The sequence below is a fragment of the Ornithodoros turicata genome, unplaced genomic scaffold (assembly GCF_037126465.1).
Source record: "Ornithodoros turicata isolate Travis unplaced genomic scaffold, ASM3712646v1 ctg00000915.1, whole genome shotgun sequence".
NCBI classification, from domain to species: Eukaryota; Metazoa; Arthropoda; class Arachnida; order Ixodida; family Argasidae; genus Ornithodoros; species Ornithodoros turicata.
The window spans coordinates 56399-81579 of record NW_026999417.1 but is presented as its reverse complement, the minus strand read 5'-3'; the positions used below and the strand labels follow the sequence as shown (position 1 = coordinate 81579).

The window sequence follows — 25181 nt, the reverse complement described above, 5'->3', positions numbered from 1 at the left end:
AGCTTTCATTATGAAAAACTTAATTAACGATTTTTAGGTAATTATTCATTTGACGGTTGAGCAACATATGGCCAAGAACGTCCGCCGGCCCAGAGATGATAGAAGTGAAAATATCATGTCTATAGATCTTATACTTTTTTTATTAAAAATCTGTATAAGAAAAAAAAACAGACACCCTGTATAGTGCTCTTGTGAAGCCGTCTTGCTGCTTTCAACGTTCTGGGGAAAATATTCGACTCTTTGGGTTTTCAAATAGCAGCACGAACAGTATGGGCGGCTGTCACAAGAAAAATGTGAATATCGATCAGTTAACTTCTCGCAGCGCTTGCATAGTCGTTAAATGCACCACAGTCGGACACTGAAATTTTGGCACGCTCTAGCTTGTATTGCGCATGGAAAAAACCTCAGATTTTTTGTGCACTCAAATATCGTATGCAGAAGCATGTGCCTATAAAGTTTGAAGAATTTTCGAGGTGGGGCTTTTTAGATATGAGCGTTCAAAAACCGAATTTTTTTCAAATGTCACGTGTTGCAGACGCCTCCATGCGTGACACCATCCTGGCCTAGATTCCTAAACTTGATATCGAATTATAGAGCTCAATCTCCGGTACAGGGAGATACCTTTCTCGTTTTGCTGGTATGTACACAAGTGCCGCAATAGCCGCAAGAATATGAGCGATTTTCGTCGGCGCCACCAACTTTGGTATTTTTAGCTACAAAATAAGAAAATCGCCGCCGTAACTAAACTCAAGCACTGGAAGCAAACATAGCTGACAGTGCGAGGAAAAAAATTCAAAGCAGTGAACACGTTCGTTGGAAATATATTGAATGCCAAAATCACTATGCAAGGAAGCGCGTCGGATCTGCCATACTTTTTCGGATTATTTCTCTCGGGAACTATGAAAACTAGAGAAAAAATACTTGCTGTTTTCGATATGAGTCAGGATACAACATATATTTTTTCAATAAAATTCACTGATGGTGGCCGGACCATCTTGCCCGAGTTGAGATGGAATCACCCAATAATAGATTGTATTCCATGAAAGAAAATATTACCAGTTTATTTAAAAATACTATGCATAAGAGTAAATCTACTTTCGGTTTTGCTTTAGTTTCTTCATATAGACTACTCGCCAGCCACGAAAGAGGAACGTATTTAGGGCATTGTGGTTTACGGTTAAACCTGATAGGACTAAGCGCTACCATTCAGCATGGCTGTTTCGCATCTTGTGTTCATCTAAATGCGAGAAATCCTCGTTTTTATTTCCCACCCGAAAATCTGCTCCTGAACCCGATTTTACCCTGTTTTACAGCTCCTGAAATGAAGCCAGATATTTTTACCCTTGATTTTCAAGAACCACAAAAACAAGATGCAGAAGGCATACTGCTTCACTGGGTCAAAAGAGGTTGAATGAGCCCTCTAAAATGGGATGTCTGGTCACCTTATCCTGCGCACTGTGCACCTTGATGCTAAGGCAGTGGCACATTCGCAAGGGGAGACGAGCGATGGCAGATACCTCCTACTTGCAGACTGCTTAATATACACTAATGTCAAACATGAACTGTAACGTTGCTTTTCGTGCCCATACAAAGAATACCTATCTCATGGGCACACATGTTCATCGGTTTAGGGGATGTAAATAAAAAGTGGACCAAAAAGCAAGATAGCACACTACCAAATGCTAATTGACATCTGCATTTTCATTTACATCTACTCCCATTATATTTGCGTCAGACGTATAAAATGGGAGAAGCAAGAACTCATTTATTACTATTAATGCTGGGCTTCTGAGCCCTTATGAGGCATTCCACACAGTGGCAAAGGCTTCCCTAGGATAGAGTGGGATACTAAGGCTTTGAAGTGGGGTAGTTGGATTTTCATGATCTAGAACACAACGCAGCAACAAGACAAAGACGCACAAGGAACAAGGCACAACTGTGTAATCACAAGTAAAGTATTTTATTAACAAACACACTTAAATAGACAAGAATTAAGCTGACATCAGCCTTCCCTCTCTCCGTGCTTCATTACTTTCAAAAGAATACCTCTTCTTCTTCCAGTGGAATGCTAGTGCCACGAACTCTGGTGTTAGCATCATGATCATGCTTGTCTCATGATGTAGAGCTTTGGATTATCATAAAACACCAGTGTCCGTGTGCTAAGTAAAAGTCATGACACTTTTGATAGGCTACAACTGAAAAATAAATCTGTGATGCACATTTATCTCTGGAACATATCTGTGCATTGAACAATTTCGCACAAAATAACACAAACCAATCACCCCTTATATTACAGTCGACAAACTGATTTCTCAAACTTCTAGGAGCCTCTAAATCTGTCCGACTTATCAGGCAATCTGACATTTTAGTGAATTGCACAAATTCACTTTTCTTCAAAAGCCTTCACTCAGAAAAAATGGCTTTAAAAAAGTATCTAATCCATGTCTGCATCACAGCGCAAACACGCAACAACGTATTTCAGAGAGTGTAGTATGTACTGTCCTTGCACGTGTCCTTCAGTGCAGTAACCACAGCAAGGATTGCCGCTGTGGACAGGGGTGCATCAACGACATCCTCGTTGCTAGCATAACTTTGACCTTTCACCTTTTTTTATGGTGTTGGTGCCAACGATGACGCTTATGCTAACCCTGCTGAAGCGTCAAACAGTGACATCATGTTAGTCTCGATCGTCGATGCAGTGGTGTCGCTAGGGTACGCGTCACACGATGCGGGGGCTCTTTGCGGCCTCCCCCCGTGTCCCTATTAACGGATCCATTTCCGTATCAGGCGATTCACGATAAATAGACATATTACACCACGCTCAGGAAAAAAGATAATATGCCTCGTAGAAGGCTCCTCAGATTGTTTTTGGCGTCATAGTGCCGCAGAGAAAGGGAGGAAGCGGTAGTATTGGTGCAGCACGTCACCCCTTCCGTCGCTTCACCCGGTGCGGTTCGCACCCCCCGCACCCCCCTTGTGATGCCACTGCGTCGATGAATTCCAAATATTTAATGTATTAGAGACGAGCTATGGCATGCATTTTTTCAAAAGAAAAACTTTCACTTGCCACAAAAAGTCTGTTCCAATGTTATACAGCCTAGCAAGGTTGGAAAGAAATAAGCCACCAAGGCAGGGCCGCTCCATTCAAAACCAGCTGGGTTGGCAACCGGAAAATGGACTGAGCTCGGGTTTGTGCTACTTTGCCAGGGGCCCGAAGCTGTAGTAGTAATCTATTGTAGCTGAAATCTTACGTGACCTTCGGAGCTGGACCAATGACTGAGGACGAGCCACCCTATTTTTTTCTTTTTTGATTATATCGCGAATGACGTAAATGACGTCTCATCCGTTTCCCTCTCACTACTTTCCTCCTCTCTGCTCTTCTTCGCGTCTTCTTTTGTTGTTCCTTTTTTTTCTTCCGGTCACGGTTTTTTTTTTTGGTTCGCGTTTATCGGAATGCAGTGGGAGTTAGAGGAATACGACAGAGTCTTGGTTGTTTTTGTCACATTAGGTATTTTATTGATCGACAAACCGTTATGCAAGCAAGACGTACACACCATGACTGCGGTAACGAAAACAACATGACATTAATATTGCTCCGGAATTTGCTTGAAGAAGCCTGATAATGTCGGACTGCATCTGGCAAGGACTTCTACTCGAGACTGGAGCTCAGTGGCTGCAAGATAAAAATTAGTATCAGATATACAGCTATGCATTTGAAAGTTGCAATGTAAATAGAAAGAATAAAGGTGCAATTGAACGTGAAAAATAAGAACGGTGGTAGGATTGTGAGAAGCTCGCAGCCATGGGGTGTGGTGGGTGACCTTAGTACAAAAAATACCTTTTATTGCGCTACTTCACAATGATATATTCAGGCCTAATAGCCTGACAAACTTGGCTTCGGCGCTATGTACAGAACAGCTACTAAGTCAACTACGGACGAAACTCGAGAGAAATCACCGAGAATCAGATTTACAGTAGCGTCATACCTTTATACAGTACGACGTGAGCGGGTATTCAATCATAACATTTAGATGATATTGTTTCACGAAAAGAAATATATCTGGTCTACCATTGTATCAACAAAGCTAAGTTGTCTCGGTCATGGCGTATTCCGGTCCCGATTTACGGTAACTGTTAAGCAACTTATTTAATACACGAAGTGAATGCAGTATTGTAAGGCAACAAGCAATGACAAACGACTTACCTGTTGGCAGTCGTTGACCGGGTATCGGGCACGAGGCATTCGGACGCTCGAATGGTTTCTACATCAAGAAGCAGAGCAGAAATGTTGCGCAGGCATCTTCCCTGGCAGCTGTGACTGTTCGAGGACACTCACATGAGACAGCTTGCGCTTTTAAACAGGAAAAACCAGGCTGCCATAGCTCCCCGCTTTCGCGGCAGTAGAAAAATAAATCCACGTCATAGTCACGTGGTATTATACTTCGTCAGGCATCATGACGGATGCACAGAGGTTGCGCACTCCGGGATTGGTTGGCAAAGTTTCAAAATAGCTGAGAGCTCACTTTTCGCGGGCAGTCGGCCAGGCGGGAAACTCCAAGCAAGGTCGCTGTGTCTCCACGTCTCGTCGATGTCGGTTGACCACAACGATCAAAGAGCAAGTGTATTTGTGGGTTCCTTCGTGAGTTATAGTGACTCTGGCCATGTACTGTTCCCCGATAAAGTATCAACCTACGAACATTCTAGCTGGTTCGGAACTGGAATGCTGTGATGAGCTAACGCCTGAGGAACACTTTTCGAGCACTGTCGCATTTTCAAATACAGTAACTAAGAAGACAGGATTCGTAACGACACAAGTATTTCCCGTGACTGTGTGACCTTCGGTGCATCGCCAGCATGAGAAGAAGATGCTCATTTGTGAAACGCACGCACTCGTGGACCTCGCTCTCTTCCAGAAGTAGACTGTGTGTGTGTGCTTTGCAAGTTCGAACTTGGTTTGGTTGCAGTCTACTCAACAAACGAAACGTCCTGTACGCACGGTGAATAGCCTGTCAAAAATGTTTGTTATTTCGGAATAATGGGCGCCAGGCATGAAAATCAGTAGAAGTCAATGGTAGCCAGGGCTGGCCGAAAGACGAGCCAAACAGAGAGGCTGCTGATAGGCATCACGACGCAGTTTCATTGGTCGTATGTCCAGTGTTGCCTGAATTATATCAAAATATGGGCTCTATGGGGACCTATGGGAGCCTGGGAAAAACCAGAACTCATAGTCCAACCCAACCGCTACACAACACGAGCCGTCCGAAACGGACGCCGGACGGCCTATCATCGCTAAGAAAACGAATTCATCCTCATGGGAACCAATCAGTAATCACTAGCCACCGGATGTCTCCATGACGTTCAATTTATGACGTTTTCTGACGTCCGATGACGTGAAACACATGAAGTGCCTCACTTTATCCCGCAAAGGAACTGGCGATACAGATAAAATGGTTAAAAAGCAAGCGAGCTGGTGGCTAAGATCCATGACGAACATCGTCATGGGACTGGCGAGTTTCGGGCCCTTGGCTTTGCTTCCACTGTTGTGCAGTATATAACATATATTTTTTTTTGCAAAAATCAAAGACTATGTCCAGCGCCCGTTTGTCGCTTCCGAATGAAATTACCCAAGTGTGCAATATGTACTCGCATTTGAAGCATATTTGGTGTCGATTAGTTTATTAGACCACAAATAACGACCCTGAACATGTTGGATAACCTGATTTTTGTCCTGAATAAAAGGACATGCAGCACTTGCACTGTTGCTGTTCTTCCTGTCTCAAAACCAACCTGTAGGAATGAAAAAGTGGCGAAATAGCAAATGGTACCAGGACAGGAATGCTGAGCTTGTTTTCTGCAGGAATTATGATGCGAATTTCTGTTTTACTCCTTCAAGGAACTCAGTCACTCAATGGCATGTACTGCATAAGTGTCTCCTTTGTTTTCCACAACTCACAAACTTCGTCACCTGGACTGTTGATATTTACAGATATTATTTCAGACAAAATCAGCCTCATTTTGTATATTTTGGAATTTCTAGGTTGATAGTTTTCTTCGAGATACAGCCGTATCTTCACGAGCTTTCTGTTGCTTGCACCGATATTTTTGTGCTCCAAAATTAATTTTGGAAATACATGAGTGGCTTATTTTCTAAAAGATATGTCATTCTATAGTGCGCTCAATTAGGTATATGACAGGTAGAAATCCAACGAACCAGTAAGGAAGTATGAATGGAAATGCATCAGGACGAAAGCCGCTTATACCGCGCGTATATCGAAAAGGGACTGTTCTTCTGGGCACCGTCCTCATTATTGGCATGGTATTTAAAGGGTTAGGTATGACGGTAGCAGATCATATCCTCCAAACGCCCATTTTCACAGACGTCCTAAATCAACCGAAAGCTCATTTCCTCCAAAAAAAATATTCGTAGGTTCTGGGCTTTTGGTTGATCTGGGCACGCGGGTGGCAGTGACCCATATCCTCCAATTGCTCTTTTCATCCGAGCGCCCAGAACCACCGAAAGCGGGATACTTGAAAGGACACGCTTCTCCCGTTTAACAGGGAAAAGCGAGAGCGGTTCCTAAGTGTGCGGGAATCCAATGTACAGCTCAAAGCAGAGTTAACTGGAACGCCACTTCGACTGGCGGAGCTAAAGTTCAGAGCCGTTTATAGAGAGAGTTTGGCCATTAGGAGGAGCCTAACTTATACCGCATCATGCGACATCCCGGCTGGACGACCTCCCTCGATGCACTCTATTGTCGTCCTTCGGCAAACTGTCGCCGACGCCATGTTGATGCAAAGCGCAGTTTGCGATGCAAGTGGGAAGGCACGTGGGTATCGCGTCCTTCGAGAACCCTTCGTCCTTGAATCCTTTCAGTTTGGTAACAATGCCTCCCTTACAACAGGCGCCTGTGGGTCATAAGCCGGCGATTGTGGTAGATTACATTGTGCGCGACAAAAACACCTGTCAACTAGCCGGTGGACTGCATCAAAATGGCGCATATTTGCTGGTTGATAAGCGGATTTCGCTTGGATTCACGCTTTTTGGGCGGTGCAACGGCGACTCTGACATCGAAACAGGTCCCTCCCGTGAAGCGGCAAAAGATCAAAAGCTGGCCAAACTCTCTCTATATACGGTTCTGCTAAAGTTGGAGAGAGAGCACCCCTAGCGACTCTTACGAGAAATAAAGGCAAATAGTGTTTCGACTCTCCCACTGTTGCTGCGAGAGTGTCCGCCTTGCCATGAGCTATTGACTCGGCATTACCCTCAGCTGTGGTTAGCATCGCGATGTTTGTTTGTGTTTGCGGCGATTATGTGAAGGTGTATGCCGGCTGATATCGCACGGATGCGATAACTTTATCTCATTGATATACACGCGAAGGTGGTCGCGTTCGTTCAGTGGGGCGTTTTCAGATCTGTGATGAAACAAATGAGGATGTATGGAGTCTAGTGGCAAATTTATTACATTTGGTGTCCACCTTTTGTGTGTTAATGAGATAACCGCATCGCATCCGCGTGATATCGGTCAGCATACACCTTTACATAATTGCCTCAAACCCAGACAAACGTCGCGATGACAACCACAGTTGAGGGTAATGCCGAGTCGACAACTCATGCCAATGCGAACACCCTCGCAGCATAATGGCGAATTCGGGTGGTCATTTCGTGGCAGCTATTATTATTACTTTTTTTTTTTCAGATACCGAGCAGTCACGTTCGCTTGGTTGAAGCAAAAAGCAATCTCGCATCTCGCGCGTTCGCGTTCGAATTTGCCAGCAAGCACTTTTTTCGCGCGGTCTCGAAACGATCGAGCAGCGGGTTGCCCAACGATATCTGGTGTCGTCAAATCCGCGCTGCAGCGGTGATAACGCCCTCATTGGCCCGCACGTCCACGTTCACGTAATTTAGCAGACGACGAAACCCGAAGACGGGCGACCGCGTTGCCCCTAGCTTGATCCAAGTGTACGAACTCTGCCCTGATCCAAAGGGATGAGGCTAGCCTGATCCTGATCCTAAAACCGCTAGATCCCTGGCACTCACGTTCGAGTGGCAATTGTCACGTGATCCAGCTCGGGAGCCGACCTAGGAATTTCCGAGCGCTAGGCCATGTTGCCATAAAATGACCACCCGAATTCGCCGTAAGTAAGACAGTCGAAACATTATTTCCCTGCATTTCTCCTAAGCGCCGCTAGGGTGGCTTTCTTCCCAATTCGGCGGTTGAAGTTCCAGTTACCAGTGTTCCAGTTACCTCTGCCTCGAGCTGTACTTCCTGCAACTCACCAGAGAGGGTCACGTGACCCTAGCCGGCACGTGGGACCCTGGATGCTGCTCATCCGGGCTCGAAATGTTCTGCAATGTGATGTATGCGGTCCGCTGACTTCTACAGCTTCTTTTGTTCCCGTGCTTAATAATTATCCTTAGAGATCTAGCACCTGGATCTCCACGAGATGTAACAGATATGAGATATAAAAATGAGAGCTGATGCCTGCTTAAGGAAGCACTTGGATGGGTAGAAATGACACGACACCCGGTGTGTACAAATGAGATCGCGTTCATGAAGTGATCTGAACAGAGATATATTTCGAAAATGAATTTTACGCGTATGCACGTTGCTCACGGGAGAAGCACTATCTTCGGAAGCTCATGCAGGTTCGCGTCATGAGACACGGAAAAAGAGCATGGTGGGCGTGGTATGTCCTGTGGCTGGAACACATAGCGGAACGGCGATAAACACACAAACCTCACGCGCCTTCTGAGGAGATCGACTGTTCAGACGATATGTCGGTTTCATGCATTCATATAATGCTTGCAAGCTTTTTCTAGGGGTCGTTTCAGCCAGTTAATAGAGTGTTTTCTGAATGTCTGAACTGTATTAACAGAAAGCATTAAAGAAAAGTAAAGGAGGAGATCCTTTTTGTAACCTTTTTCGGGACCTGTGCCGTGGGCGCTTTGTTGCTAGCACGAAAGCGTGTGTATATTAAAGTTTTATTTCAAAGAGTGCTTCATTCCCTGGACTTATTGTGTTCCCACTACCACCAGACTGTACTGTGGATTTTTTTCCCTTCATCGCTCAAGTATTCATTTTCCACTATGATGACCTACACAGTGCCTAGACTCCAGTCACTCACATGGAAAATATCTCTCTATTCGGATCGGATCACTTCTTGAACACGATCAACATCAATAATTCCTTTCACCAGCTTCCGTGGCATAGTGGTTAAGATGATCGCTTTCCGCGCCGAGACTGGGAGGTGACACGGGTTCGAATCCTGTCACCGGCTGTGCTGTCTGAGGTTTTCCCTGGGTTTTCCGAAGACTTTCCAGACGAATGTCGGCACAGTTCTCCCTGAAGTCGGCCCAGGACGCACACTAACCCCACGGTCTCCCACTCCTTCCTGCTGTCCTCTATCTGGCCACGTCTGTACGCCGCTCATAGCCACAGTTGCTTCGCGGCGCTAACACGAACTTTAAAAAAATAATTCCCTTCCTTGGCAAACTTCACTTCTGAGTCAGTTGCAGGAAGTACATTGGGTTCCCCCCCACACAAGAACCGCTCACCCTTCCTCCTCTCCCTGACAAACGGAGGGAACGTGTCTTTTCAAGTATCCCGCTTTCGGTGTTTCTGGGCGCTCGGATGAAAAGAGCGTTTGAGGGATATGGGTCACTGCCACCCGCGTGCCCAGATCAACCGAAAGCCTAGAACCTCCAAACATTTTTTCGGATGAACTGAGCTTTTGGTTGATCTGGGACGTCTGTGGAAAGGGGCATTTGGAGGATATGAGGCCTAACCAGGTATGACGCGTTCATGCGAATTGTGGATCAACAGCTCGGGGGAAAGAAAGGGTCCATTCGGGCTTTTATGGCCGAAGTGAATGGCCGCTTTGTAAGAGTGTGGAAGGAATTATGTGAATGAAGTCATCTTTGCTCCAGACTGGTTACAGAAATGCAATGTTTACGGGACGAAACGGGACAACAGGCAAGAATGGGCAAGCATTCCGAAAGATAAGGAGGTTAGTGGTTATGTGGGGAAATTTTCAGAGCAAGCGCAGTGGGTCTCTTTTTCTTTTTTTGAATCACATGGATTTGTAATACACAGCTGTGACATGCAATAAAGAAAGCAAAAAGTAGCGGCCATGCAGAACATAACAGTGTCGATAGATGATAAGGGGGACAGAATAGTAGGAGGAAAAAGGTCTGGGCATATTTTATTTGTGAAGTGTTTCTAGGGTGCCTTGTGATTTGTTAATACCGAACGGGTGAAGGGCGTTGAACTTGTATATGAGATACTCTCTGTCACGTTTATCATGTGCGGATCTGAATCCTGTTTCTAGAATATCTAGATTAATGTTGTCAAAACTGTGACCAGGAGTGTTAAAGTGTTCGGCGACTGCTTTGGGGGGTTTGTTGGAGGTGTCGGTTCTGTGGCCGGTAAGGCGGTTGTTCATTTGTCGGCCGATTTCACCAATGTATTGCATAGAGCAGTAGCCGCATTCAATGCAGCATATGACATTCGAGCTTGTGCATGTGAATGCGTAGTTAACACAGAGGGTGTAATTGTTCACACTGCTTTTGATGGAGTTAGCGTATTGAACATGCTTGCATGTTTTGCAGCGCGGGAGGTTGCAGGGGCGTGTTCCATTGCACTGGGTGTTCATTTTGCTGATTTCGGCGTGGACCAAGGAGTCTGCTAGGTTGTTTGCACGTTGGTATGTTACCTGTATTGAACGGGTGAATATAGTACTCCTAAATTGGTCATTGCTTTAGAGGAGGGGCTCGATCCGTAGGATGGCTTTAATGTTTGAAAGTGCATTGGAATATCTTGTGATCAAGCTTATTTGGCTCGTGTCAGGATCTCTCCGGTGTTCCAGAACCTCGTTTCAATAGAGTGCGGGTGCCTTACAATGGAATTCGGTTAGAAGGGAGCCTGGGTAGTCTCTTTGGGCAAGTGTGCTGCAGAGTTGGTTGAGCTTCTCAGCATAATTTGTAAGGCCCGTGGTTTTCTGCTGCGGCAAATACAAAATCCTGTGGGACCGATTTGTAAATTCCGTGGCAAGAGACCTTGTCTGTGTTGTCTTTTTTTTTTTTTTTTTTTTTTGTCCCCTAGTCTCGGGTTTTTAAGTTATGGAGTTATGAAGCAGTCAACGGCTGCTTGAAATGGGAAACATTTTATTTTCTTGGATAATGTAGAAACAAAAATATTTTATAAAATTACAGAGTGAAAGCACTGTTATGGATCAGCATTACATGCATCATACCTTGTGTTCTGCTCTGACAAAGACAAAGGTCTGCCACCTTAATCATTTTATTCCGGCTGAAAAATCAATACAGAGTTTATAGGAACTTTATACAAAGGAGTTTACAATACATGCCCTGTGGAAGTTACAAGACACCCTTTTTGTTCCTCCGTTGTAGGCATTATTTAAGAGTCTTTAAAGGCAAACTTCCAGACATCAAATCAAAGTCCTGCCACCGCCGCTGCCACTCTGCACACGGGAGGGACGTCGCCCCTTCCTCACGCGGAGTATGCACAATAACTTTAAGCTAATGTTATCTTAAGCTAAACTACAATCTGTCTGTGCTGGTCCTGCAGCACGTGCAGTTTCGTAAAGCAGGCTTCACCTCATGCAGAGAAGCTTCAGGTGCAGCCCACTTTCGGGAGGTGTCTGAGGCGGAATACCACGGTCCATTGATACTCTCTCTGGTCACGAAACTCCGCCGGAGAACAATAGGTCAGGTTTGCCTAGAGGAACCGCCGACGCGCGGAGGCGCGCGCGTCGCTACTTGGGGAGAAAACGCCAGCTGATACGGGTAAATGCCTCTTCTTTTGCCCGCGTTTTGATCAGTGTAGACGCTTCTTCCTGAAATCCACGTGCATCCTTAGACTGTGAATAGATTTCGGCTAATCTATGCATGCCGCAGACGTGTTGTATCCCAGCGTGTCGCTCGGGATATGATAATTCTGGTGAAAAGGTATCGTTTTTCGCGTTGCCGACTGATATGCCATCAAGCGAGACAAGTGGAAGCGTTCGATACCTCAGAAAGAGGACTCGCGTTTCAGCTTTGGGTCAAAGTGGACACATGTGTGCGAGAAGCACTTTGACGCATCCGACATTGTCAGAGCGAACGAATTCCTCGTTGCATAATGTAAAAACCCCGAGACTAGGGAACACGAAGGGACAGACACAACACGAAGTCCCTTCGTGTTCCCTAGTCTCGGGGTTTTTACATTATGCATCATCTTCACCAGCTCGCTTGCTTCCTAGCCAATTTTTCATTATCGAATTCCTCGTGACACGCGAAGCTCTGAATGACACCGCAAGCAAAGAGAAGGTCACCATGCCTCGCGACAGGTCAAAGCTGCGTCCTGGGCCGTGCCACGAATTTTTGACGGGTGTCCGCCATAAGATTTCCGCAAGATTTCTATGGTGTCCGCAATACTTGAGCACCCCAAAGCCTAAAAGTCGCGTAACGACGAGGCTGCCAGCAGCGAAAAGAAAACGGTATAAGGTGGTAGAAGCTCGGCGCCTCTCATCGACGTTGGAACAGGAGAACTCTGCGTTCAAGACAGACAGCTAGGCGCATCAGAGTAGAATATGTGCGTTACTATTCATAGCAGCCCTTTGAAACTTGTCTGTTGTAACATATGACTGCAATGCAGCCAACAAGAGGCCATGATAACACACAATCATTAATTTATCTTTTCTAGCCTGCAGTAAAACTTGCAACAATTCCTGTCGGACTGATTCACATGTCTGCATAAAAGCAGAACTTGACCGGATAAAGCGGAAGCTGTGGGACACACAATAGAAGCAGTACACCCAGCTGAGAAAGTTGGCACAGGTCCGTGCAACCTTCAAGGTGTACCTCACATATATATGTCCGGGTCCTAGCGTTGGATGCAGTGCACACTAAATCCAGAAAACAGCTGAAGAGCCTAATTTTTTTTAGATGTCGGCTGCACTTCTTTTCCCGCAAAAAAAAAAAAAAAAAAAAAGAAAGAAAGAAAGAAAAACAAGAAGCTTAACCTGGCTACACCCAGGTCACGCCCTGCTGCAGGTGGCAGGAAAGATTCACCACTGTCGGTGAACAGTGCAAATAAGTCTGGCCATACAAGGCCGTAAGGCATTTGGTCATTTCATGAGTTGCCCTGGAACATTGTTTTTGCCGATTATAATAATTGATTATGTAAAGCCCAGTCACTCATGACCACTGATGTTCTGTGATATAAAGTCCTCATTGCCAGTGCCACTGATTGTGATCACTGTTGTGTCGCGAATCATAAAATGTATAACACAATCATAAAATGTAGTTAATTAAAACCTATATGCAATAAATGATGATTGGGTTCATTGCTGTAGCGCAGGTGGAGTCTTCATTCTTTCAGACATCAAACGCGATGGAAACACTTACAGTAAAGCGTGTCAATGAGATAACTGCCTAAACATAGCGTTTTTAAGAGACAGGGCACCGCTGCAAATTTGCGATCAGTCCCATTTGGACGTCGGTATGAGAAAGCCATTTCTCGCTGAAAGTTCTCCTCCGTCCGCAGCCGATTATACTGCTCAGAGAGCTATATATCGCTGCACACCCGTGCACGTGTAAAATAAAACAAAATCCAAATACATTGAACAACATTATTTGGTTTGCTGTGCTCAAAACCACCCAAAACGACCAGAGAGAGTATCAAAGGACCGTGCGAATACTGTAGAAGTTGTTTTCTTCGCGCTGAATTATTTTTCGCGCATTAATCCAAAATCGCAAATTTATGTTCCCGCGAATAACTCTGGTCATATGAGGGCGAAAATCGTGCGGCATTCGACACTATACCGTGACTACCTTGACCCTTTCTACTCCATACAGCGTAGGTAGTTTAAGCCAGGGATTTCCCTACACCCCCCCCCCTCCCTGCATTTTTGCAACATCCCCCCTGAAATTTCTCAGGTGACCCCACCACCAACCACCAGCTCGGCCACCAAGACGTTCTGGTAGTGAGTTTGGCGCAGCGAATTACATCCTGTACTGTCAAACTTGGGCTGTATGAACCACACATGCAGATGATCGTACCATGCATTCCTCCAAAATCATTTGAAAGTGACTGTTCAATGCATATATTGCGCGCATATATGAGCGTGCAGGCACCCAAACTCAATGTGGATCATCAAGAACCATTTGCACCCAACTCAATTAAGCGAGGTATTTTGCCTTTTTCGTCTAAGGTTTTCGCGCTGGTACGCGCTTGGACGGACATTATGTTGAAATCTTGTGCGAAAAAACTGAACAATGTCTCTTCGGCCTTCAGATAGGTCGGTGTTTTGATTTTGCGGCCCTTCGGCTGTTGGCCGTTTTAATCTTTTGGCCTTTCGTGTTTTGACCTCTTGATGGGTTTCCCTCTGCAGGACACATAAGGGCTCAAGAATGGTAGTAAATGTGGTGACGGGAGTGTAGATGTTCCCCTAAAATTGCCTGTATCTGCATGCTGCAATGATTGCAAAGTAGCCTTTCTGCAGTGCCTTACGGGTGGCAACCAGAAGGGCGTAGGAAAGAATGACCCCGGAAAAAACGTTCCCGGAAAAAAGTGCCCCCGGCATAGCAGGCGGGCATTTTTATCTGGCTTATTTTGTCCTACTCTCTTTCACAGAAGACATCCCACATGCCCGTTGTTAATGTAGGTCGTCAAAAATGTTATGTTCGTAAAAAAGGAAATGAAGAGGTTGCCGGACTTTTCAGCAAACGTATTTTCGTTGAAAGCCGTTAAAAAAAGAAAACAGAAAGAAAGAAAGAAAGGTAGTGGTAATTTTAATTTACAGTGAACAACGCAACGGACAACGAACTGATGTTTTCGTACGTGCAAAACCTTGTAATGCCCTTCCTTATACAGGGTGTCTTTTTCTATAAAGATTTTTTATTAAAAATCTATAAGAGTCCCAGATATGCCGTTTGGGTGACAATAGCTGGCAAAGAATATCTGCCGTCCCAGAGATGTTAGAAGCGAAAACAGGACGTCTGTAGCTCATACATTTTTAATAAAAAATCTGTATTGAGAACAAAACAAGTTGTCATAACCAATAAGTCGAAGACCAAATTCCAGCGGTATGACCGTGTACCAAAATGTCCTTGTACCGAAAGGTCCGTGTACCGAAATGCCCGTACCGAAACGTCCATATCCTAGAGTGGAGTCACCCTGGCGGCCTTTAGCAGAAATAAAGGGAGAGGGCGTTTAGACATTTCCATTCCAGTCGGAGGGGTGTTCGCTGTGGTGTGCCGAACGGTGCCCAATGAAGCTGGCGTTATCAACGCTGCGCCTGTTTGTGTTTTGGGCGATTGTGTCTGAGATAATGCGGAGAATAGATGTCATGGCACGCGCCTGGAAACAAGTTGGCACATGGGCACGAGTCATCCGAAACGCTCATTGTGTGATCGAATGAAATGAATATCAACTTCTCTGTATCGGAAAATTTACTGTGCTCAGAATAGAGGATGCGAAGAGGCTTCAAATAATTAACGATGGTAATCGCGAAACCATCGTAATGAGTGTTTAACTAATAATAAAACAATGCTTTCATGGTGTAGCATCTCGCGTTTCTCAGGAGTTTCTCAGAAGAACAGCTATAATTAGTGCACACAGTGCAGGGAGTCACCGTGAAGGTTTTCTATTATTGGTGTAGTGAATGATGATCAGAGCTAGACAAATTCACCATGACCTTTGTCCTCACTTCAATTTTCGTCAGCAGAGTTCGTCCCCACCTCGACTGCACGTTCCCCAAATTTGCCTCTCCCACCTTTCGTAAATCGCATTTTGATTTATTATTTTTTTTTGCCCCACATCAATTCTTTTTCTGAAAATTTTCCTCATCTTGATCACTTCACCTTAATTTTAATTTTGGAAGTTTAGGAGAGGTGAGAGAAGACTGGTTCGCACGTGTTAACCTGGCGCGTGCCATCGGGATATCATCGATTCTTCACAATCCATCAGACACGGTTGCCCAAAACAAATGAGCGCAGCGCTGATAATGCCAGCCTGATTGCGCACTCTTCGGCACGCCAGAGCGAACACCCCTCCGACTAGATTGAAAATGTCAAAACCTCCTCACCTTTTATTTCTACTAGACGCCACCAGGATGGCTCCCCATTTGCTCCGCTGGTCGAAGTGGCGTTCCAGTTAACTCTGCTTCGAGCTGTACATGACGAAATATGCCCAAGTGTTGACCGCAACACGACAGACCAGAGGAGAGCACTGCCAGAAACCTGTGTTGAGAATTTCTCGCGAATCCCTCGAACCGGCTTTGTTCAAAAACGCAAAAATATTTCCCACGCGAAAAAAAAAAAAAAAACACCTCTACAGTAGTCGGATATTTAGAAATCCGAACATTGTGTATTCGATTCGCGAATGAAATACTTCGAGGGATTGACATTTTATTCGAATTCGAGAACTCACACGCCCCTTAAAAAAAGGGATTCCGTAAGATTCTGTGTCAAACGACGGATTCCGCGATGAATTCCGGATTTCACGATATTTCGCAGAATCGTGGAAGACCCGGGGTCTTAATAATCTGTGTCGTTTGAACAAACTCTGCGCAGTCTTACATTCTGCCCATTAGGAGTTCCAACCTTACAGTGGCATGTGTGATGACTGTTAAAGTGAAGGCATATTATTGTTTGTCAGTTGGCTTTTTGTACAGGCTTGTGGCAAGTGTGCCGTTGTGTAGCAATATCGTGGTGTCGAAAAAGTTGATTGAGTGAGTGTTGTGAACTTTATAGTGTTGTCCGTGGCGCTTAGTAAATCTGTGAACTTTTGAAATTCGTGTTTCCCGTGTCCCCCTATTATAAGTGTATCATCAACGTATCGAAGCTGGGTTTTATTGCGAGGGCCACAAAAACTATAGGTATTTGTCGAACCACCCAAAAATGTTCGTATTGCTTCCTGTGCCAAATACATCCCTACCGAAATGCACCACCCACCCACCACCTCCTCCAGAGCTACACTCAAACGCATCTTCAGGTCGGGCAACTCCCCACTGTCTCTAGCAGCAACCAACTGACAACAAAGTTGCCAACACTTACATGGCATATCTTTAGAGGCTGAACACTTTGGAGTGTGGCGTCTATTTTGTACCTGGTCAGTTGCTGGCCTTAGGCTTTGCTTTCTTTTTTTGCTGGAGGTCGACTGTACGTTAAAGACTATCTATACTTTCTCTACTGCTTTTGCACTTAGCAACAAGTGCATGCACATTGTCCAGTGCAATATTAATTGGGAAGAATGCGCTGTCTATAGAAATTAACTATTCACTACCCTGGTTCATAAACTGTTGTCTCGTGCTCTGAAACAAACTTGGTGTGGCCAACTGTAGAGGGGGGAAGAATATATTTATTGGAAAAAAAAATAATAATAAACGAGGAAAGGTTAGACTGTAGAGGGCAATGTAGCGTCAGTATATATCGGTGCATATGAAGACTACAGTGGTCACAATACACAGTGGATACTCGAACTCGGATATCTCAATATACCTGTTCAAGTCAAAGGTCCATGATGTCACAATTAGCTTCAATACTCGCCATGTGTTCATCGCTGGTTATCTCTAAAGGTATTTAGGACGGAACCTGCATACGTCATGATATAGTCAGTGAGAATTTCAAATAAAATAGGTGGCAGCCACAGGTTAATGGCAGCCACAGCTACCCCATGCCAAGCTCGATGTTTAACACTCCTGTGCCAGAAGCTAAGAAAGCCGTGATATTCTATCGTTCTGCCACACTGGGGTGCTCTCAGAGCAGGCAGTTCTTGTGTACGTCTCATTGGTGTCACATGTTCATCATTTGTTTTAGATTTCTTGTTTTGTTCATCATTAAGTTGTTTTCGTCTCCCACACAATTACAGTACAGTGGAGACCGCTTATAACGTATGTCACAGGACCGCTGAAAATCCGCACAATAACCAAATATCGCATTTTCAGTCCAATACATGCCCGAGATTGAGCACCAACCTTTCTGTTATACCATGTTGCGCACCGCACTGAACAGCGTGGAGATTCCTTGCAGAGAAAATTTATTCAACGTTCTCACGGAGCCTGGAAAAACCCTGTCTTTTGTCTGGCATAGTTTCCTGAAAGATGCCTGACATCTTCTTGCAACATGTCGCATGTTACAAGGAGTTTCCTGTCATGCTTTCCTTGCGCAAATACCTTGAACTTGTTTTCAATTGCTGGATAGCGTCCCATCTTTGGTGAATCCGTGACGTGTCCCGCCGCGGCTGAAGATCGCTTCACGTTGCTTTCTCCATCCTCTGACAATGCGTTCAGAAACAGCATATTCTCGTTCTGTAGCGCAGTTGTTGCTCACTTTGGCGAACAGTATCATACGTTGCTTGAATGACACCGGGTAGCACCGATGCGTTTTACCCGTAGCGAAGAACGAAAGAAAGAGCGTTCGTTTTGACAGCTTTTATTGCTGTCGCTTCTCACATGTCTGACTCTCTCTCGCCCCTTTCCCTCTCTCTCCCTCCAAGTGAAGAAGCGGTATGGCCATACAGCAAGCATGATTAGCACCTTGGCTGCAAAGCCACATGGTCACACAGATCCCGATTATAAGTCGACCCCCTGCTTTGGATCATCGATTTTGGAAAAAGGGGTCAACTTACATTCGGGTAAGTATGGTACATTTCACTATAGGTCCTCAGAAGCCCTCTGGCTCAGAAAGCTCTTGAATCATTGCGAGGATGGCACAGCCTCATGCAAAGCATTGACACCGGATTGGGAGTGAATGTCATGCAGACACCCATCACAACATTTAACAGCTAGAGCTGTTAGTGCATTGTTTCCCCGAGATTGCATTGTCGTCGTCCGCAGAAGGAAAAATGAACACAGTATTAGTGACAACGGCGATGGCGACAATGTTAGCATGGCGCCTGAGTAAAAAAAAGAGCCTTATACCCCTGTCACAGGGGCACTTTCAATCCGCATTGAGCCAATGCTCATCGAACTCAATGGATCATACTCATATGGATCCGACACTGCTACATGTACACGTTCGAGCAGGATCGAAATCAGATCCTGCTTAGTACCCCTGTCACACGGGCACTTTCTATGCTGCTTGAGGCCAATCCGCATTGACTTCCTCAAGAGTGCTCGACATTTCCGCAGCTACACGGGCCAATCTGAACGCGCATTGACGGGTTGGATTGCAGCCCAATAGCCAATAGCCGCAAAGGCCGCGCGGTTAGAGATTACACGCTGCGCGGTCGGAGATCGCTCGCTGTGATTGAGAGTGCTTTGAATGCAGCTTGAGAAGCCCGATCCCGTTCCGGGGCCCGCATTGAGTCGAGCTGCATTGAAGGTCGATCCTGCTCAACGGTGCCCGTTTGTCTATGCCTGATCTGCATTGAGTTTGATGCGCATTGGCTCAATGCAGCTCGAAGGTGCCCGTGTGACAGGGGTATAACTCGAACCAGTTCGTTAAAGGGGATTGAGATTCTCGAGACGGCTGGAAGACCGCCATTGGCATCCTCAAACTCGGCGAATTTGTAGTAGTAAAAACATGCATTAATTTCCAAATGTTCCTGTACAAGTCCATGGAATTTCACGGTGACGGTTTCAGTACAGATATGACTGGTGACTGCGTTTTCCAATTTGTTTAATATCGACCACTCTCGACACCGCGCCCCCCCCCCCCCCCCCCCCCCCATGAAGGCTTAGTAAACAGCACAATGTGGAAACAGATGCGGTTATTCTCGACTTTTTAGGAACATATTTGTCAATCCCACCATACTCCCTCTGGGCTGCTAGCGCCGCCTGCCGACAAGCCAACCTTTCAATACGCATTGAGTTACGCATAGCAGCATCGCGCAAGGAACTCTCTTGAGAAACTCGATGCGGATCAGATTCAATCCGCATTGAAAGTGCCGTGTGACAGGGGTATTAGTGATTCTGTCTCAGACGTGATGGCGATACCGGGTCCTGCTGATGTACAAGCTTTGTGGCGGGCACGAGAAGACGAACAGAAACACAGAGCTCGCGAAGACCCAGCTCATCGTGCAGCTGACGCCAATAACAAGAACGTGCAGCGTCAGGATCCTGACGTGCATGCCGCCAAAGCTGAGAAAAAAACAACATGGTTGTGCAACGAATGGATTCACTAGGCAATAGAAGTGTACGTATCGCGTTACAAGTAACGCCGTTACAGTAATCAATACTTTTTCGGTATCGTAGTGTGTATCGCGATACTATTTTAAATCGGTGGCGGAAAAGTATTTCCGTTACAAATTTATAGCAACGCGATCTTTGTATTTTTACCGATACTGATACATTTTAGTGCCCCAACCTTTCTTCACCAACCATATTTCTCACTCTCTTCATTGTCAATGGTCCGCCTAGCCCTCGACAATAAGCCTGTCAACACGCCTGTGTGCTTCGTAACCGGCATTATGGAATTATACTAAAGACATGTTCACTGTTTTTCTTTGAAACTGGAGCAAATAACGACACTGTGTTCAAAAAAAGAGTTGAGGTCAACGAACAGAGGCCAAATCTTTGACAGTGCGCTCTAGATTCCACAGCTATGCTGCCATGTCATACTGAGTCACGCTCACATATACTGTGATACTGTGACACTGTTAACTTCGGATAGGACTCCACTGGTCACTGGACTCCACGGTACGTGTGGGCCTAGCTAACACTAACGCAATTGTCACACTGGCCTCTGTCAGCTGCTGGAGAGACCACTGCCTGCAACTATGGCAGAAGACGACTTCGAGAACCAGCTATCGATAACATTCAAGGAAAACGTGTCCAAGCAACATATGATATATGCTGTGTTTTTGCTGCAAAACTGTTCACGTAAGCAATATTTCTATGTTGCATCATCTTCGTATTTCAAACAAAAGTATCGCGCAAAGTATCACGTAACTTTTTTATAGTAACGGTACTGGTACTCCGTCACTTTAAAAAATAAGTATCGATATCAGTATTTCGATACTTTTTACTCAAGCAACGAGTATCAGTATCGCGATACCATATTTCGGTAACGGTACAACAGGGCAATAGGCACAGGTTCGAGGTTCAAGAATGATATCACAGCACTGCCGTTGACTTGCCCTGTGCTGCTTTGACTAGAATTGGACTGTTAAAATTAGAACCTAATGCAGACGGTGCTGTGGCTCAAATTCATGTTACACAACCGTAACCATCCTGTGATTATTTTTTATGCAAATGCTTTTCCACTCTTTATTTTACTTCTATTTTCAAGCTATCATTTTGTATTGCAGTTATCTTGCAAAAATAAGTTTGCTGAAATAAATAAATGTTTGCAATGTATGATCACCACATTCAAAATTCTTGAATTTTGCTTGCTTCAAAACTCTGCTTATCCTGGAATTTTCTTATTTTTTATGACATAAGTTGACAAGGATGTACTGTACAGTTGCTAGTGCTCGAAGAACTGGTGCTCACGTTTTTTTTGCCTATAGTTCTCGTCATGTTTTCTCTTTTTTTGATCCTGTGGATAACATACACAATGCTGGCCAACCATCTAATGTTCATTTATGTTCCACTACAGATGCTGACACTGCTATTTAGTATAATTAGTACTGACCTCGTGCAGCAGCATTTGCTGTGTAACACCCAAGCAAGGTGTGACCAGTCTATCTTCAAACTGTATGAGTACGGGTAGGTCCCAGCACGGACAATGTCTGTAGTCATAGAGCACGGTGAATGGTGCATTCATGTGAAGCCTGCAACCGAGGCACTGAAGTTGGAATAAACACAGCCAAACCTTACTTTGTGCTATGGTATAGCAAGCATGTCAACCCTGTAACTGCTCTCAACTTTATGATTTGTATCCAAGAGAGACATATCATCATAAGGTTATATCTATGCATATTTTTAGAGAGACTTACATTTGGAAGCTGCTTCAGAAGAACACCAATTTGGCACTCGTGTGAAGCATATTACATTAACCAATCAGTTGCAAAGCTTTTTATTATTTTTAAAATGGGATTGTAGAACTCCTGACCGTACACGAGAGGTTGACAGAATGAGGCTCAAAGCCTGGAACCTTGTTCTTGTGTTTACTTGTTCTTCTCACGCTCAAGATTATGTTACCCACTTGGTCCGAACACCATCTCACTTGTTCGCTACTTCTAGTTTCAGCTATACAGGCTTACCAACATTCAGAAGGCAACATTATTGCCTATAGCGTATCATTCGGAATAATAGCACACCATGAACTCAGTCTTTGTGGTAATCTGTAAATGTTGTCCCTCACGGAATGTACAAAATTCTGCACAACGCAAGCTATATTTATGCTGCTTTCTTTATGCACCTTCACAAAAAATGCATACCAGAAGTTCCGGCACATAACATGCGGTTTGTACGGTGGAATTTGGCTTCCGGGCCGGTCCTGCACACTATGTGGTGGTGCGTGTTATACAAGGTAATTTCTGTCACGGCAGCTAGCTTTAATTTATAAGGTACAGGTTTGAACCCAGTCGAGGATGCCACCAACTTTGTGGCAAGAGACAAGTTGCTTAAACATGCAGTCTTCCGCAACAGACGTTAAAGGGGTTATGAATCCAATCCCGAATATTCCAGCAAATCATGGTTGAAATGTAGGTTTATGGGTGCTAGAAATCTCCGCCAAAACGACTTCGTGGTGTGCTCCCACATCACAAAGTTAATGTACTTTGAAGTTAATGTATCGCAGATATCCTAGCACGCGACAGAAGTCCACATGACAACGCAAGTAAACAGGGACGCGGCGCGGCGCTTGGAACGAAAGAGGGAATGAGCTGTAGCACTGTGATGTAGAGCCATATAGCAACCGGTCAAAGCGACACTTCCCACCTACTTCATGAAGCTGCTCGGTACCACTTGGCACCACGGTCGGCAGGGGCCTCGAAAATAAGAGATTTTTTAAAATTCGGTAGCATAAAAGATAATAGGATGTGGGAGGTGGGACTTTGCGTATGAAGTGTGTGGAGTGAGGTGTACAGACCCTGCCAGAGACAAAGTTCTATCCGGTTGGTTTCTCAACCCCTTTAAGTACGGTGCGCAGAGATATCAGCTCACGATAAACTGTGGAGTCACTCATTATTCTAGTTGTCTTGCGATGTAAGAACATCAATTATCACGAAGTATTATCATGTGATCATGCATTTTAACGTAACGCTTCCTTGTTTAGTGAGCATAAACACAGACTGGCTGAGCTTGCACGTGTTATACAAGGTGCCTTTATTTTAAAATTTTGCATGTGCTGAAAGCCATCTTTCCCAATGGAATTACTGTAAGCAGTTGCAAGTCGCAGGTGTAATAGACATGAATCGGCAGTCTACCACACGAAGGAGATTCTAGAGTAAATCCTGTGAAATGAGGCCCCAAAAAAGGGGCCGAACATACACAGGACACTGCATATGTTTAAGCCATTCAAGGCATTTGTCTTGTTTTCCCTTTTGCTTTAGCATATACCATTTCAGGGTGACTCAGCAAACGTTTTGTAAATGCAGTTCTGAGAAAGGCTCTACAACCTACTTCTGTCTGCACACAACACTTCCGTGGCCCATCTCGATAACAGCTAATTGTGTCAATCCAACTTCAGGTCCCCAGAAAAAGAGTAGATGATTTCCTCTGTGTACTAAGCAATGCAGTCCAGGTGGCACCTCCATGAGATGTTGCCAGTGTTCGCGGTGTTGAGGCTTGGAGAATGGTGTAACTCTCTGCTTTGTTCTAGAGAAGGAATAAGACATACAACATTCCAAGTGCACTGACATCTGTGATGACCAAAGCACCTCAAAAAATAAATAAATGAATAAAAAACATAGTAATAAAAAGAAGGAGAAAAGGAGCACCGTGTATCTAGCATCGTTGAGTACGTTACAAAGTACCATACTAAAAATGCAACGTATTAGGCAAAGTGAGCTAAAGTACTCATCAAGAATGCTGCAAATTTATTTATGTTGTTCTACATTACACCATTTTATGGTAACAGAAAGTAATTACGTTGCAATTTGCATTTCAGCAAGCTATTTGTTAAATGTTAACTATCAAATATGGCTACTGTAATCCTGCCTTGCTGATGAATATCACAAAAAGCAGAACAATCAAATACTTCACATTTACAGGTGCATAGGTAATCGACTGTACCAGTGCAAAGTGTTTCCTTGTTGTGCACCTGTCACGTCCACAGCACTTTCGTGCAATGTCTGAATGCAACACTAATCAAGACAAGCTTTTACATCAAAAGGAGATATGTAAAAAGACCATACATTCTGAGCATTTCCTGCTGTGTTCTGATATATATCACACACTTTCTAAAGCAATAGGGCTCACTATGCAAAATGCCAGCGTCATGGCCGAGTGGATAAAAGTATCCACTTGTTGCTGGTAACTACAAGGTCATGCTGAAGACAGGGAGGTGGTCGATTTGAATCCTACCACCAGCTGTGCTCTCTTCAGGTTTTCCCTGGGTCTTCCAGCAGACTCTGCAGACGAGTGTCTGCTCTGTCCCCCATTGTTCAGGACACATACTACCAGGGGGGGTATGTGTGTTGAGCCATGTGAGTGTAGTATTCTTTTGCCAGAAACAGAAAGTGCAAGTCAGATTTACTCCATTCCATTGCAAAATACGTTCCCAGCTAAAATGGTTAAGGCCTCCGGTTGTCTGCTGCCGCAAATTCAAAATTCCGTGGCACCGACTTGTAAATTCTGTGATTTTATGCGGCAAGGAGACAATGGCTGCTTGAAATGGAAAACACTTAATTTTCTTGTATCATGTGCGACAAAATATATTTGATCAAATTATAGATTCAAAGCACTGTTGTGGCTCAGCACTACATGATATTTTGTGTTCTCCTCTGACAGAGAATGCTGTATGTCGCCTACAATCATTTTATACCTGCTGAAAGATCTTTCAATATCTACAGAGTTTATAGGAATTGACAAATACTTGATTGCAAGATGTCAAATTCACAGGAAGCACCCTCATTCCGTTCCAAAAGCCAATTATGTCGAAGGCTTGAGGAGGTGGGCTGATCTGCTTAGACACTGAAGGAGCCAAGTCATGGTCCACAGACTTCAGGTCCTTGGCTGCTGCAGAAAAACTAGCCGACTAGTGCCGGGGGGTCTGAACGTTGTCTTTCTATGGCAGAAATGGGCTTAAACTTGGTGAGTTCATGTGACAGAGACTTGACCTGTAATCA

At 44.7% G+C, this 25181-nt stretch overlaps 1 protein-coding gene across 2 annotated transcripts in view; it reads right to left on the bottom strand.

Annotated features, from left to right (window-relative positions):
- Positions 1–25181, bottom strand: part of LOC135375679 (spatacsin-like) — a 504414-nt gene that overhangs the window by 451668 nt on the left and 27565 nt on the right. For both annotated transcript variants that reach the window (XM_064608337.1, XM_064608338.1), the window contains exons 5-6: positions 23515–23709; positions 21581–21719 (exon numbers count right to left, since the gene is read on the bottom strand). In XM_064608337.1, coding sequence (XP_064464407.1) covers positions 21581–21719; positions 23515–23709 — 334 coding nt within the window. The remainder of the gene's footprint in view (positions 1–21580; positions 21720–23514; positions 23710–25181) is intronic.